The 13,098-nt window shown below is 32.9% G+C and overlaps 1 protein-coding gene across 2 annotated transcripts in view; it reads left to right on the forward strand.

Annotated features, from left to right (window-relative positions):
• CNTLN (centlein) overlaps nt 1–13,098 on the forward strand; it is a 268,014-nt gene that overhangs the window by 223,355 nt on the left and 31,561 nt on the right. For both annotated transcript variants that reach the window (XM_053924685.1, XM_053924690.1), the window contains exons 19-23: nt 1,433–1,624; nt 7,906–8,003; nt 9,519–9,645; nt 11,181–11,318; nt 11,841–12,026. In XM_053924685.1, coding sequence (XP_053780660.1) covers nt 1,433–1,624; nt 7,906–8,003; nt 9,519–9,645; nt 11,181–11,318; nt 11,841–12,026 — 741 coding nt within the window. The remainder of the gene's footprint in view (nt 1–1,432; nt 1,625–7,905; nt 8,004–9,518; nt 9,646–11,180; nt 11,319–11,840; nt 12,027–13,098) is intronic.

A 13,098-nucleotide genomic window follows, 5' to 3' on the forward strand; every position in this document is an offset into this window, starting at 1 on the left:
TGTACATTTGAAACCTGTATGAGTTCAATAAGTTCAATTTAAAAAATAGAGAGTGGCAGAAGGGAATGAATATGAGAAAGATTACATAATTTGTAGAAGCTGATAATTGATTGGTCGTAGAAAATCAATAAACAGGGAGGGAGATGAATTCAAGCCCTGATGGTAACCAGGAAGATTTTCAGCTTTATGGCAATTATAAGTTTGCTTTTAGATGTTAATTAATAGGTACCATTGGGAAAATTTATGAATGGTTATTTCCTGAGATTCTATAGAATCACACTTTATAAGTTAAAATATAGCCAAAGAAATAGTTTTTTATTAAACATTTTTATTTCATCAAAACATAGTGTAATATCAAATATGTCAAGCCCTAGTTTTGAATCCATGATCTGAAATATTCATATTTAACAGTATACGCGTGCATACACAAATACATATGCAATTCTAGATTTATTTGTGTAGTTTCTAGAAGTGGTGTTGAAGTATAGTGTTAATACCTAAGTTATTATGTCCCATACTTGTATTACTATACATGTTAGCTGTATCTTTTGCTCTTTCTAATTAGGATTCTTAACAAAGACAGACTTTCCCCCCTCTGAGAGATTTTAGTACCATTTTGTCTAATTGTTCCTTATGTTAAACCACCATATTATAAGCTTCTTTGGAATAATAAAATAGCAGTGCAGTTACCTTCTACAGGAGCACAGAGCTGTTCGCCATTACAGCTTGGTGGCATTCTGCTGACTACAGATTGCTGTGAAAAGGGCTAATGTGAAGACAGTTTCTTCTACACTGTTTCATAAAAACATTACCACTATGTCATTTAGTAAAATGTATATGTTATTAAAAATTCAAATGTAAGGAGTTTAGTGCAGTCCACCTCAGCATTACAAATTGGACTTGTCAACTATCAGTCAAGTTCATAAGAGTGAGTGACTTTGTTTATATGCTATTTATTTGAACTAAATCTCTAATAAGCCTCTTTTTCTAATTGGACTTAACATTTATGTTGCTAAATGAGAAGCATTTTGGCTGCTATGTAGAATGGTAAGACCTACCCAGTGGAATAAACAACTAACATCTGTTATCTCATCCTGCTCCAGCTTGGCTTTCACTAGTTAAGTACATCAGCCCCGAAGTCAAGGTTATTGAATATGTGCATCTCTGGCTCACCCATGTATATGTGAAGGCAAAGACACAGCGCATCGTGAATAAAGACCAGCCAACCAAGAGCTATAGATACAGCTGGTCCTTTAACCTTTGCTAGTCCTATGACCTTAATAAAAAACTCATAGAGCTTGTAATTTTTGTAATAACTTTTTATAATTTATTTCTCTTCCTTAGCATTTTCTGCGATAGGCTGATAATTGTTAAATCGAATATAATTACTATTAAAATACATTTACATTTATTTATTTTTTTTTTTAAAAAGAAGCTAAGTTTGGATTTGGCGGAACTTCAAAAAGAAAAAGAAGGCTTATTAAAGAAATTGGAGTCCTCATCTGAAATCACAAGTTTGGCAGAAGAAGTTTCCCAGGTAACAGTTCCACGGATACAAGTTACATCACTTGGTCCTTCAAGGAGCATGGATTTGGAAATGAAGCAATTACAGTGTAAACTAAAGGTGAATATAATTTTTATTAATGGTGAAAACATATATTAAGTTGCTGAATCCTTAAAGACACGTTTATTCTAATTTAATTTTAATAATAAAGGTAAATTATGGTATAAATTATCCAAAAATTATTAAAACTATATTCAACCTCATGTTCCTATTGTAGCATGGTAGATTCTTTTTTTAAATTTCATTTTACTCTTAAATTATTGAGGTTACATTGCTTAATAAAATTATATATGTTCAAGGTGAACAATCTATAATATATCACCTTAGTCATGTTCACTACCCAAGTCATGTCTCTTTCCATCACCATTTATCCCTTTTCCTCTCCCTGCCTCCCCCACCTGGTAATGACTGTAAATTTGTTTGTCTGTGAGTTTTTTTCTTAATCCTTCCACGTTCTTTAAAATTCTTGTTTAGTTACAGGTACCCTGTCTTTTTCCCATAGCTCTCCCCTGCCCCATCCCCCCACTCCCACAGTCAGTCCCCCCCATTGTTCATGCCCATGAGTCTTCTATCTAGTAACTCACAATACTACTTCCTGAAAAAATTGACAACAGACCATGATATCCTAATTTAGGGGATGATGGAAACTGGACATTGTCATTGTATTCCATTACTCAACTCCTCTCTGTCCCCCACTCCTCCCTCCACCCAACAGAATTCCTTTCAAATATGTAATGTATCAAGTTAAGTAGAATGCTTCCCTTCACCTACTTGCTACTATTTTAATTTGATTGTTGTTGGTTGCAGATGGGGGAGGTAAAGGGAAGTGAGGGAAGAGAGAGAAGTACAGAGCAAAGGTGGGTTGCTTTAATAGATTTCAGTAAGTTAAACCTGAGAGTAAGAATGAAAAGCAGTGTTCCCTTTGTTTATAAATAATTGTATCTAAGTCTAGGAGAAATTGTCAACAATTTAAAAGTAAGGCTGACCTTGGTTTAAATAGAATTAACTTGTATGAAACAGCATTTCTAAGTTTTAATTGGAAAGTTCCTTTTCATGCTGCTTTAAAAAACTCATTTATTCCTCACATATTTAATGATTTTCTTCAGTGGGGATTGCTAACTGGAAGCTAAAGGGACAGTGTATATGGGACTATCACTATAACGAGAAGCACCAGAAAGAAAACTGTGGTCGGAAATGCCTAGAGTGCGTCAGGAATGGAATAACCATGACTGCTAAGGGGGTGTTAGAATATTGAATTGTCAAGTAGCTCAATTGTTTTCAATTCAAAATGTGATATGTGCACTCTCCAATAATATCTTTAAATGAACAATTACTAATAAAGTAGGATTAAGGTTAAAGTAAATGAACATATCATTGCTTAAAAATATTTTCTTTATTAATAATAATCAGATTTACATGCTGATATTAATTTAGATGCTTGTTGAATATTCTCTTCTTCAGACAGTGTTTATGTACAGAACTTGCCTCAACCACTACATTTTATAAGTTTAATACCTTACATAATAGAAATGTGAGAAAAATACTTTTAGGCTTTGGTTCATGTATCTTCTCTTAAAATGTGTTTCTGTGTCTGAAAAATTAGAATAAAATGTATAAATAGAACATTTCATATTTATACTTTCGAGTAGAACGTTTCTATATAGAGGGTAAAATCATTGAGATATTCTTTTATCTATTACAGATCTTTAATTCATAGTTCTGTGAATTCTTCTCATGTTTAGGTCCTCATGACCCTAACATAACTGTAGTTTTTGCCAAAAATAGAATGTTAGATCCAGTCATGTCTAATCCAACATCTAAAGTTTTTAAATTGTTAAGTTTTCAGTTGATTTATGTATTACTTATTTAATTTATGTCCTACTAATGGTCTAACCTACTTTGGTAATAATAGGCTCATATGAATATCTGTATTACTGGCGTTAGGATTTCCCTTGGTGTACGTTTTCATTCACCTGTGAATCTCCCTGTCATTTGGAGGGAGGACTCTGTGAGTCACAAGGGTGAGACTAATGAGAATGCCTAAAGCAGTAGACCGTGCTTGACGTAAGTTTGAAGTGACACTGTCCATATCTAGCCTGGAGTGCCAGAACTCTGAACAGGCTGCACAGGGACAAAAGAGGGTAAATCTTTACCTTTGTTTTGTTTCATGTTTCAATATGGAAATATTCTACGAGAGCAGTCTCCTCTAAGTATATAATACTCTCTGCTACTACAAATTGCTCTGTCCATATTGTATTAGTTTGCTAGGGGTGCCATAACAAAATACCACGGGTGGCTTAAATAATAGAATTTTATTTTCTTGTAATCTTGGAGTTTAGAAGTTCAAGATCAAGGTGTAAACAGGCTTGGCTTCTACTGAGGCCTTTCTCCTCGGCGTGTGGATGGCCACTTTCTTGCTGTGTCCTCACGTGGTGAGATGTTAGTCTGTGTGGTCTGTGTCCTAATCTCTTCCTATAAAGACACCTGTCATATTGGATTAAGGCCCACCATAGGACCTCATTTTACCTTAATTACCTCTTTAAGGACCCCATCCAAATACAGTCACAGTTTGAGGTCCTGGGGGTTAGGGTTTCAACATACCAATTTTGAAGGGACGCAATTCAGCCCACACCAGGTATCAAATTGCTAACAAAATTTTCCAAAAAAATTACTTAATTTCCAGCTGATGTTTTTATGCTTAAGAAAAACTGGTTAGATTTGAACTATTAAATGTCTACATACCTCTTTTTTAATTTTATCCAATTGATTTTAGACTTCTCTATGTAAATTCTTAGGTGTGCTTCTCAGATGTACGTGGTTCACTCAGTAATGAGAGTGTTCATGTGCGTTTTGGTTTACCCACATTAGACATGTTCCTTCAAGGTACCCAGCTTCGTACAGATAGATAATAAAGTATTTAGAGACCTATAAATTCTTTCTAGTAATTTATATTTAGTTTAATTTGTACTTTTTATGCTATCTGAATTGGATAGTGCTCCAATTTATATTTGTGGGGTTTTGCCTTCCTAATCGTTGAAAGCGTTCCCTTTGGTCATACCATGTTCTCTTCCAGTTTCCCTGTAAGTTAGTAATGAAGAATAGTAGTTTTTCAACTACTGTTCCTTTATGTATAATCTATTCCCAAGCAGTTCTAAGCCTTCTAAAAGTATTAATTCATTTAATACTCATTTCAACCCTATGAGATAAGTCTTGTTACTCCCTTTATTATATAGTTGAAAGAACCTGACACACATAGAGAATGAGTTACTTGTCCAAGGCAACATAGCTCCTAAGTGGCAGAGCTGAGGTTAGAACTCAAGCATCTGTCTCCAGAGTCTATGCTCTTACTCGTTACACGATGAAAATGTAAAAATATATATTTAATAAACTTAGATAGGGAAGCTTTCACCAGGATGGAGTCTCCCCATTGTGACATTTTTGAAATATGTATTCTACTCCACATTTTAAGTCATGCTTCAGATAAGTATTTTGAAGTAGAAAGTGGAAAGAGGGTCAGAGGACCTGGGTTTTGATCGCTCTTTATCCATTAACTTCAGGTAGGATCCAATGGAGGAAATTACTTAACTTCTCCAGAGGTTTAAAGCAGGGATCCCTTTCTGGGCACTTAATAAGGACTTTTAGGATCAAATGAAGTAGCTGTAAGGTTTAGAGATCCACGCAAAAGTATATATACCAAGCTGGCATTGTTTCATTTATTATAATTCAGTAACCCCTCAATTACTCAGAAATCAATGTTACAGCATTTGAGCCACCTAAAATAACAGCCTTTCAGTCTAAATGGAAAAGAATCAAACAGCTATCTTAAAATCCACTTAATTTATTCCACTGTCAGGCTGCATTTATTGCCTATTGTCTTTTATAAGTTTAATTGTTCAGCTTCTCAGCAAAAAACAGCTCAAAAGCAGCAAATTAGAGGTGCGCATATTAAAGGGCAGGATGATTGTTTGGGGGCAGGAATATTGACAAAAGCAAGAAATTATGACAGAGAAAAAGGAAATACAAAAATATTAAGATAAAAATACAAAATCAGCAAAGCAGGAGTCTGGGACCATTTAGAGTAGGGGTGAGTAGCCATTTATATCTTGATAGTTGTTAAAGGCATCACTATATGATGACTTACTGATACTATAGTAGATACAGTAATATGACACATAATTAATATAGTGAAATTTATAATGTACTATCACTATGTTCAAGTAATAAAGAATGTACATTCAATCCAGAAAGAATGTAAGATTAATGATTAAAGCAAAAGCTTCAATTATCTGGTAAATTTGCTAGTGTGGAACATCTTATTTTGCAATGCTAGAAATAGGACACTATTCATCACTGTAAACATGTAAAATATGGTGGACATTTAGCTTGCATTACACAAATATTTTGTTAAAACTTTTTCTTTAAAGATTTTATTTATTTTTAGAGAGGGAAAGAGAGAGAGAAAGAGAGGGAGAGAAACATCAATATGTGGTTGCCTCTTGCACACCCCCTACTGGGCACCTGGCCCGCAACCCAGGCATGTGCCCTGACTGGGAATAGAACCAGTGACTGTTTGGTTCACAGGCTGCCACTCAATCCGCTGAGCCACACCAGCCAGGGCATATTTAGTCAAAACTTTTAATACTCAGTACAGTTGCCATGTTGAGGTAGCCTTGGTTTTTTAAGAAAATTAATATCATATTTAATATAAAAATTAAAACAACAGCAGTTTATTATTTGTTATGATCCAGGAGGTTGACTATAAAGTTATTTCAGTTTTTTAATTGACACATGCTATACCAATGAGATAGTTAAGGTCTAATGAATTTGACTCATATTTACATTATGTAATTAATGGTTTCGTCTTGTCAGCTTTACATTTTTTAGCATGAGTCAGTAAAACCTGGTAATAGTTCTAATAGAAAAAATTGATTGTAGTTACTAGAAAGATTAATGAAATAACTGTTTCAAATATTTCTAAGGCCATCATATTTTATAACACATTAATGTAATACTTAAAAAATTTAGGAAATGAATTAATCTATGTCAACAGTGTCTTGTTAAGTGGAAAACCAAAATACCAAGTGAGGTCTCAGACTACATGTTTACTTGGAACTTGTGTCAAAATTGAAAGTTAGGGGTCTAGTATGGTGATTACCAGGAGGGGATGGGGGGTGGGGAGAGATAAGAGTGGATAAAAGGGGGGTAAATGGTGATGGAAGGAGGCTTGACTTGGGGTGATTAACATATGATACAATATACATATGATGTATTATAGAATTGTACACCTGAAACCTATATCATTTTATTAAACAGTGTCACCCCAATAAATAAATAAATAAATAAGTAAGAAGAAAGACAGTCTTAACCCTCTAGTTGCTACATCTGGCTACATCTAGGCCGTGCAGACAATAAATACTACAAAGGTGTTCTACTTTGAAAAACTAATAATTATGTATAAATACATTAATAATAAGTAGTTTTATTAATAAGATCAAGCAAGGAAGTATTTAGTATTCGTAAGATTCTCTATCAGTTAATCAATAACTGTCTGGTAAATTATCCTAACATGTCCTGGCTTAGAACAATAGTAGTTTATTACTTCTTATAGTCTTCTGGGTTCTCTAATATGCCTGCATTCTTTGAAACCAAGAATTTACCTGGCCTGGAAGTTTCAAGATAACCTCACTCATGGACCTGGCAATTGGTCGGCTGGTTGTAAGCTGGGATAACTCAGTACTCCTCCAAATGGCCTTTCTTCTGTATTCTTTGGAAGATGATCCCAGGGTAGCATTCCAAGAGGGCACAGGTGCATGCTGCAAGGGTTTAGGCCCAGGATCTGATATTTGCACTGTTTTATTTCTGCCACATTCTTTTGTTCAAAACAAATAACAGGCCAGTCCAGGTTCCAAGGGTTGGGCAATGGGTTCCACGTCTTGATGGGAAGAGCAGCAAAGCATTTGTGGCCGTGGTCATACTGAGTCTGTTACAGGGCACTAGTAAAAGCCAGTGTTAGTTTTAAGTTAGCTTATTAAACCATTAAAGTTCTCAATCACATGTACATTTACATTTTACAAAGATAATCCATATCTCCCATAAATGTACTTCGGGTGTGTACTCTGCAGTTGTTTTATGATTGTGTACCTCGATGGCTTGGGCATGTAATATACAAACTCTAGTATACTATAGCATTTCAATTATGACATATAAAATAAAGCATTTAAAATACTTAAATGTTTTTATTTGTAATTGAAAATTTATTACTCTTCACGAGAATGGCATTTAGTTTTTATGCTTCTTTTGAACAAGGTTGAAAAGTGTATTTATATGTATTTTTAATCTAGAATGCAACTAATGAACTCACTAAGCAGTCATCAAGCCTGAAGTCTCTGAAATTTGAACTCCTAGCAAAAGAAGAACATATAAAGGAAATGCATGACAAGTAGGTTTTTCATATTTTTATCCATTGTATTTGGTGCCACCTAGTGGCAGTTGTTCTATTAAACGCACCCCAAGAAACAATACCGACATGTCAAAAATTGTTTTCCTTTCTTCACGTTTAAGCCTACATAAAATGAAAATTTAAGGAATATTATATATAGTGTGGCTGATGTCAATATGGTTACTGTTTTTTAATTAGAATAAGAATATGTAAAGTTAGATTATCTTTCTTAGAGTAAACATTTAATTTTGAGTAAATATCAATTAATGGCCCAAAGACTATGAACCAAACATTTTGGAAGGTGGTAATTATTCGACCAAAGATATGTGTGTAGATTAATCTTCCATTGGATTTAATGCCTAAGCTTATAAAGGTAAGTTAAAAAAGGGAAAATTTTGTTTTTATTTAAAAATACCTGGAAGATTATGGAAGTTTATATCTTGTGTTTATTAACAAAAAGAGGTTTAAAATGTTCTACCTCACACACTCAAAATGATTTTCTTTCTATATCTTTTATAGATATACTAGAGCTTAGAAGTGTTAACCTGTTTAGATAGAATTCCAGTCTGCCCTTAATAATTATATGTATATATATATATTCTACATACATGTATACTGTACATTATATATGAAGATCGCTTAAACACAAAAGATTGGTTAATTTTTTGAACAGACTACCTTGAAGTTTATTTACCTATTAAAAAGCATTCTGGCTTATTATTTAACATTGAGAGCTCTAAAGAAATTTGCTTTGAATCCTGGTTCCTCGACCTGCTAGCTCTGTGCTTTAATTTTATAGTATTAACTTATAAAGTTCTTATGAGGATTAGAGTGAGTAGATGTAAAGCAGACACTGACATGTAATGTTAGCTATTGCTCTTATTATAATAGTAATAGTAATAGTAGTTGTCACCGCACCTACCATTCATTATATGCTTAACATGTTATGAACTTAAGCCAAACTAATATGTCAATTCAATTTCATATATTAAATTAGAAGATATCATGTCTAATTTTAGTATCTTTATAATGATACTATAAAATTTTACATTTGTTTATAGAATTGTTTCTTATCAGTGTTATACTTTTTGATGATCTCTAAATATTGCTTTCATTTTTTTAGCAGTGCAAGAATATAATTTAAATATAATAATTTTGACTTTTCATAGGTTTCATTAATTTTTCTCAGTTATTTTTGTTTTAATGCTTATATAACACTATGATTAGCAAGTGAAAACTGGATTATATATTTTATAAGTACTTAAAATATAATAGAGCAATATTTGTCCCATGCAATTATTTTATTAATTTGCAGTTTCGTTAATATCAGATGGCATTTGAAAATTAATGGTAGGTATAACTTTGGGTAAAATATTATCACTATTAGAATGGGGTAGGGGTGAGCAATGGGGAGAAAGGCGGGACAACTATAACTGATCAACAATAAAAAAGATATTATCACTATTAAAGTATTTTCTATCTCTTTTTATGAAATTTCCATTTTTTCCTCTTAAGGATGTCTCGAATGGAAAGGGACATAACCATGAAAAGACATTTGATAGAGGACTTAAAATTTCGACAGAAAGTAAATTTGGAAAGTAATGAGTGTACTAATGAAATGTTAGAAAATCTTGAAAAAAAGGTATGAACCTCTACATTCCCTGACACTAAAAAATCACTTCCCCTTGTATTTACCTTTTTAACTCAAATACTCTCTCTCAATAAAACTTATAGAAAACATTTATGGAATATATGGGTCTTGTTACATAATTACATTATTTGCTCTGAAAGTACATTATTTGCATTAAAATTGAAGGCGCTAAAATCTCATAAACAATATAGCACACATTCTTTTTATTTGTGAACATACTATGAGAAGATAATCAAGTTTAATTTTTAAAATTCTTGAATATTTCTGAGCTACATAATTCCATTTTATTCAGCATTTTGTTTTATTTAAACTATAAAATTAATGATAGAATCAAGCATATGGTTTTAAGTGAAAAAAGTAGAAACCAGTAACTATCAAAAGTGTTTAAAAAGTATATTATCACAATTCTTATAAAGTATACTTTTTTATATATACTTAATTCAGTGTACTTGGGAGGAGAGTTGTATTTAAAATAGTTGTATAATATCTGACCCCAAAGTAGAAATCAGCACTTTGCTGACAAGGATATATACAGGATCCAGCACAAATAACACCACTTTTTTATTACAAAATCCTAAGCATGTAATTCTGTAACATAACAATGTCACACTCAAGCACACCATATGACATTTTAGGTGAAATATTCAAATTGCTGTTCATTTCGTGAGAGACACTCACGTACCCTACCAGCCACACTCAAACAAGCCTTCCTTCTGCTGGACCCTGCATATTGAAAGGGACTATTTAACAACTCATGAAGCAGCTGTGCTTTGGCCCTCACTACATGTCGCCACTCAAGAGAGAGCGTCTCCCTTCCTTTACTTGTTGGAAATAAAAACATAACTATCTATCAGCTCAAATAGATTTGAGAAAATTTGATACCAGCAAGACAAATGTATATAGATTTTCTTTCTCGTTCTCCATCACATACCCACATAAAATATAATTACTTTCTTATGGTTTTTTTCCCCAAAGTTATCTTTTAAAATGTGTTAATTTTTAACTTTAATAATCATTTCAGATATAGTAATTATATACCTTTAGTGACATTAAATGGAATAAGAAAAAGTATTTCTTCTATTTTGAATATATAATAAATATATTGTATCATTTTTTATTATTCTTAAAAGTATATGTATTTTTGGAAAACACAGCTGAAAATTATCTATAACTTGGACCTTAGCTTGTTTAAGAATCAAAAACAACCATTCCTGCTTAAGGAATTTCAGGTTAATAATTAAAGGAAATGTGGTTGAAATTAATATTATGTCTTTAGGTGGAAGACTATACATTACTTATTGCTTATACTTCTTTTGTGCAATTTTTGGTTTTGCTGTTGATTTAAAGACCGTTAGTCTCATTCATAGTATTAATTCTATGTATCTTAGGCTTGAATTTGATACCATTTATGGGAAAATAAATGAAATTAGACATATTCACATATTCATCTGGTTTCTGTTGAAATAAATATAATATACTACTAGAACGCCCTTGCCAATAATAAGCCTTTTTACTTTCATGACCAGGTGAAGACATTAACTGAAGAGTGTTCCAACAAGAAGGTATCAATTGATTCACTAAAGCAAAGACTCAGTGTTGCCGTTAAAGAGAAGTCACAGTACGAACAGATGTATCAGAAAACTAAAGAGGAATTAGAAAAAAAGGTATGCTTTTAGGTTATTTTAGCTTCAAGATGGAATATAACAATGTCTTTTTCATTTTTAAAGGTGCCATTTTTTTTCTCCCCCAAACTGTTATGAGCTACTTAAATGTTTAAGGTAAATCCAAAGAATACTTGTATCTGTACATGAAACATTAAGTATCTGAAACAGATTTTGTGTCTTCATAATTTCTTAAAAATAACTGTTTTTAATAATTAGCACAAGTAGATATAAACTGTTTAGGTCCACCTAAACTTATAAACTCATTTAATATATCCATTCGATGTATGAGATTTATGATTTTTAAAAAGCATACACTAATTTCAGTGATTAACATACATATATAAGAATATATGCTCAGGATAAGTTATTGAAAATAAGCAAAATAAACATCAGTTTTTCCCAAATAAAAATAAAAACATATATAGAGAGAATCATGAAACCTTTTACTTGACATAAATAACTAACTCTTCCAAAGCTGTTTTTGAAATATTTTTATTCTATATAACTACTGGTCTCTTGCAGGACCTCAAGCTTTCTCTCCTCGTATCAAAAATAAATGAGACTGAATCTGCAATGGCAGAAATTGAAACAGCAGCATCTAAGCATCTTCAAGGATTAGCATTGCAAAGTGAGCAGGCCCTAGACGTTGCACAGAAGAAACTGCTGATAGCCAGTGACAAAGTGGAAGAGTTCACCCTGTTTGTGAAGGTTTGAATTTTTTGTACCTTACTAACTTGTACTTTTCTTCTGGAAGAGTAGGCAGAGCCTACTTTGGATGATTGGGAGAATACTTTGAAGTTTCTTTCTGCTTCCCTAAACCACAAAGCATCTTCTAACCTACTTGCCACGTTGTTCAAAAATTTCTCTATAAAAGTTTTTTTATAGCTTGAGTTTAGAAGTTTTCATTCAAATTACTATTTTTCTTAATGTCAACTTAGTTGTGAAATTACAGTAATCATATAATCAAGGCAGGTATTAAGATGAAAGAATTGTGTAATTTCCATTGTACTGTCCTTTTGAAAATCATCCAAGCAAGAACAAACAGAAACTTGTTCATTTAAGCTAGGAAACATCTGAATCTCAATCAATCACCTGTCAAGACATGGAATAGATAGAGGAATGGCAAATGACTTAGTAAACAAAAGGAGATAAGCCCAAGTGCATGCACAGAGCACCCATCTAGAAGTTATTTGAAAGCTGCAGAACCCCAGAAATGCTCAGGAGTTGGCTCCACAAGGAACCCCCGAAGTGGAGGGTGATGGAGGAAGGACAGATACAAGGCTAAACTGGTGGTTTGTTTGAAAAGTCTTTAAAAGGAGCTTTTGGACATATGGTCCCATTCAGACAGGCATTATTTCTCCCTCAACTCTTCTGGAAAACTAAGGAGCAGCAGTTCTGCTTTCAGAGAAACAAGGTACTGAGATCTAGGTACCTGGCGATTGTTCCTCCCCTTTTAATCCCACTGTGAGTTGTTTACACCTCTGTTTAGTACCATTTATTCTGATATTCTGATTTGTATTATATTTAGAGAACGGATCTGTTGCCACTAGATAGATTCAGAGTTCCTTAAAGTCCAGGACATGTTTTATTAACCTCTGCTCCCACAAAGTGTACCATAGCACCTTTCAAAGAGTCACATGCAGTAATGATCACTATTGAATCAAATTAAATTTCCATTGGGAATGTGAAATTTTAATAATAGTCCTTTTGGCTTTTAAAAATAAGAACTGAAGCCCTGGCTGGATGACCTCAGTTAGTTGGAGCATTGTCCTGTACATAA

The sequence above is a fragment of the Desmodus rotundus genome, chromosome 1 (genome assembly GCF_022682495.2).
Source record: "Desmodus rotundus isolate HL8 chromosome 1, HLdesRot8A.1, whole genome shotgun sequence".
Classification (NCBI taxonomy): domain Eukaryota; kingdom Metazoa; phylum Chordata; class Mammalia; order Chiroptera; family Phyllostomidae; genus Desmodus; species Desmodus rotundus.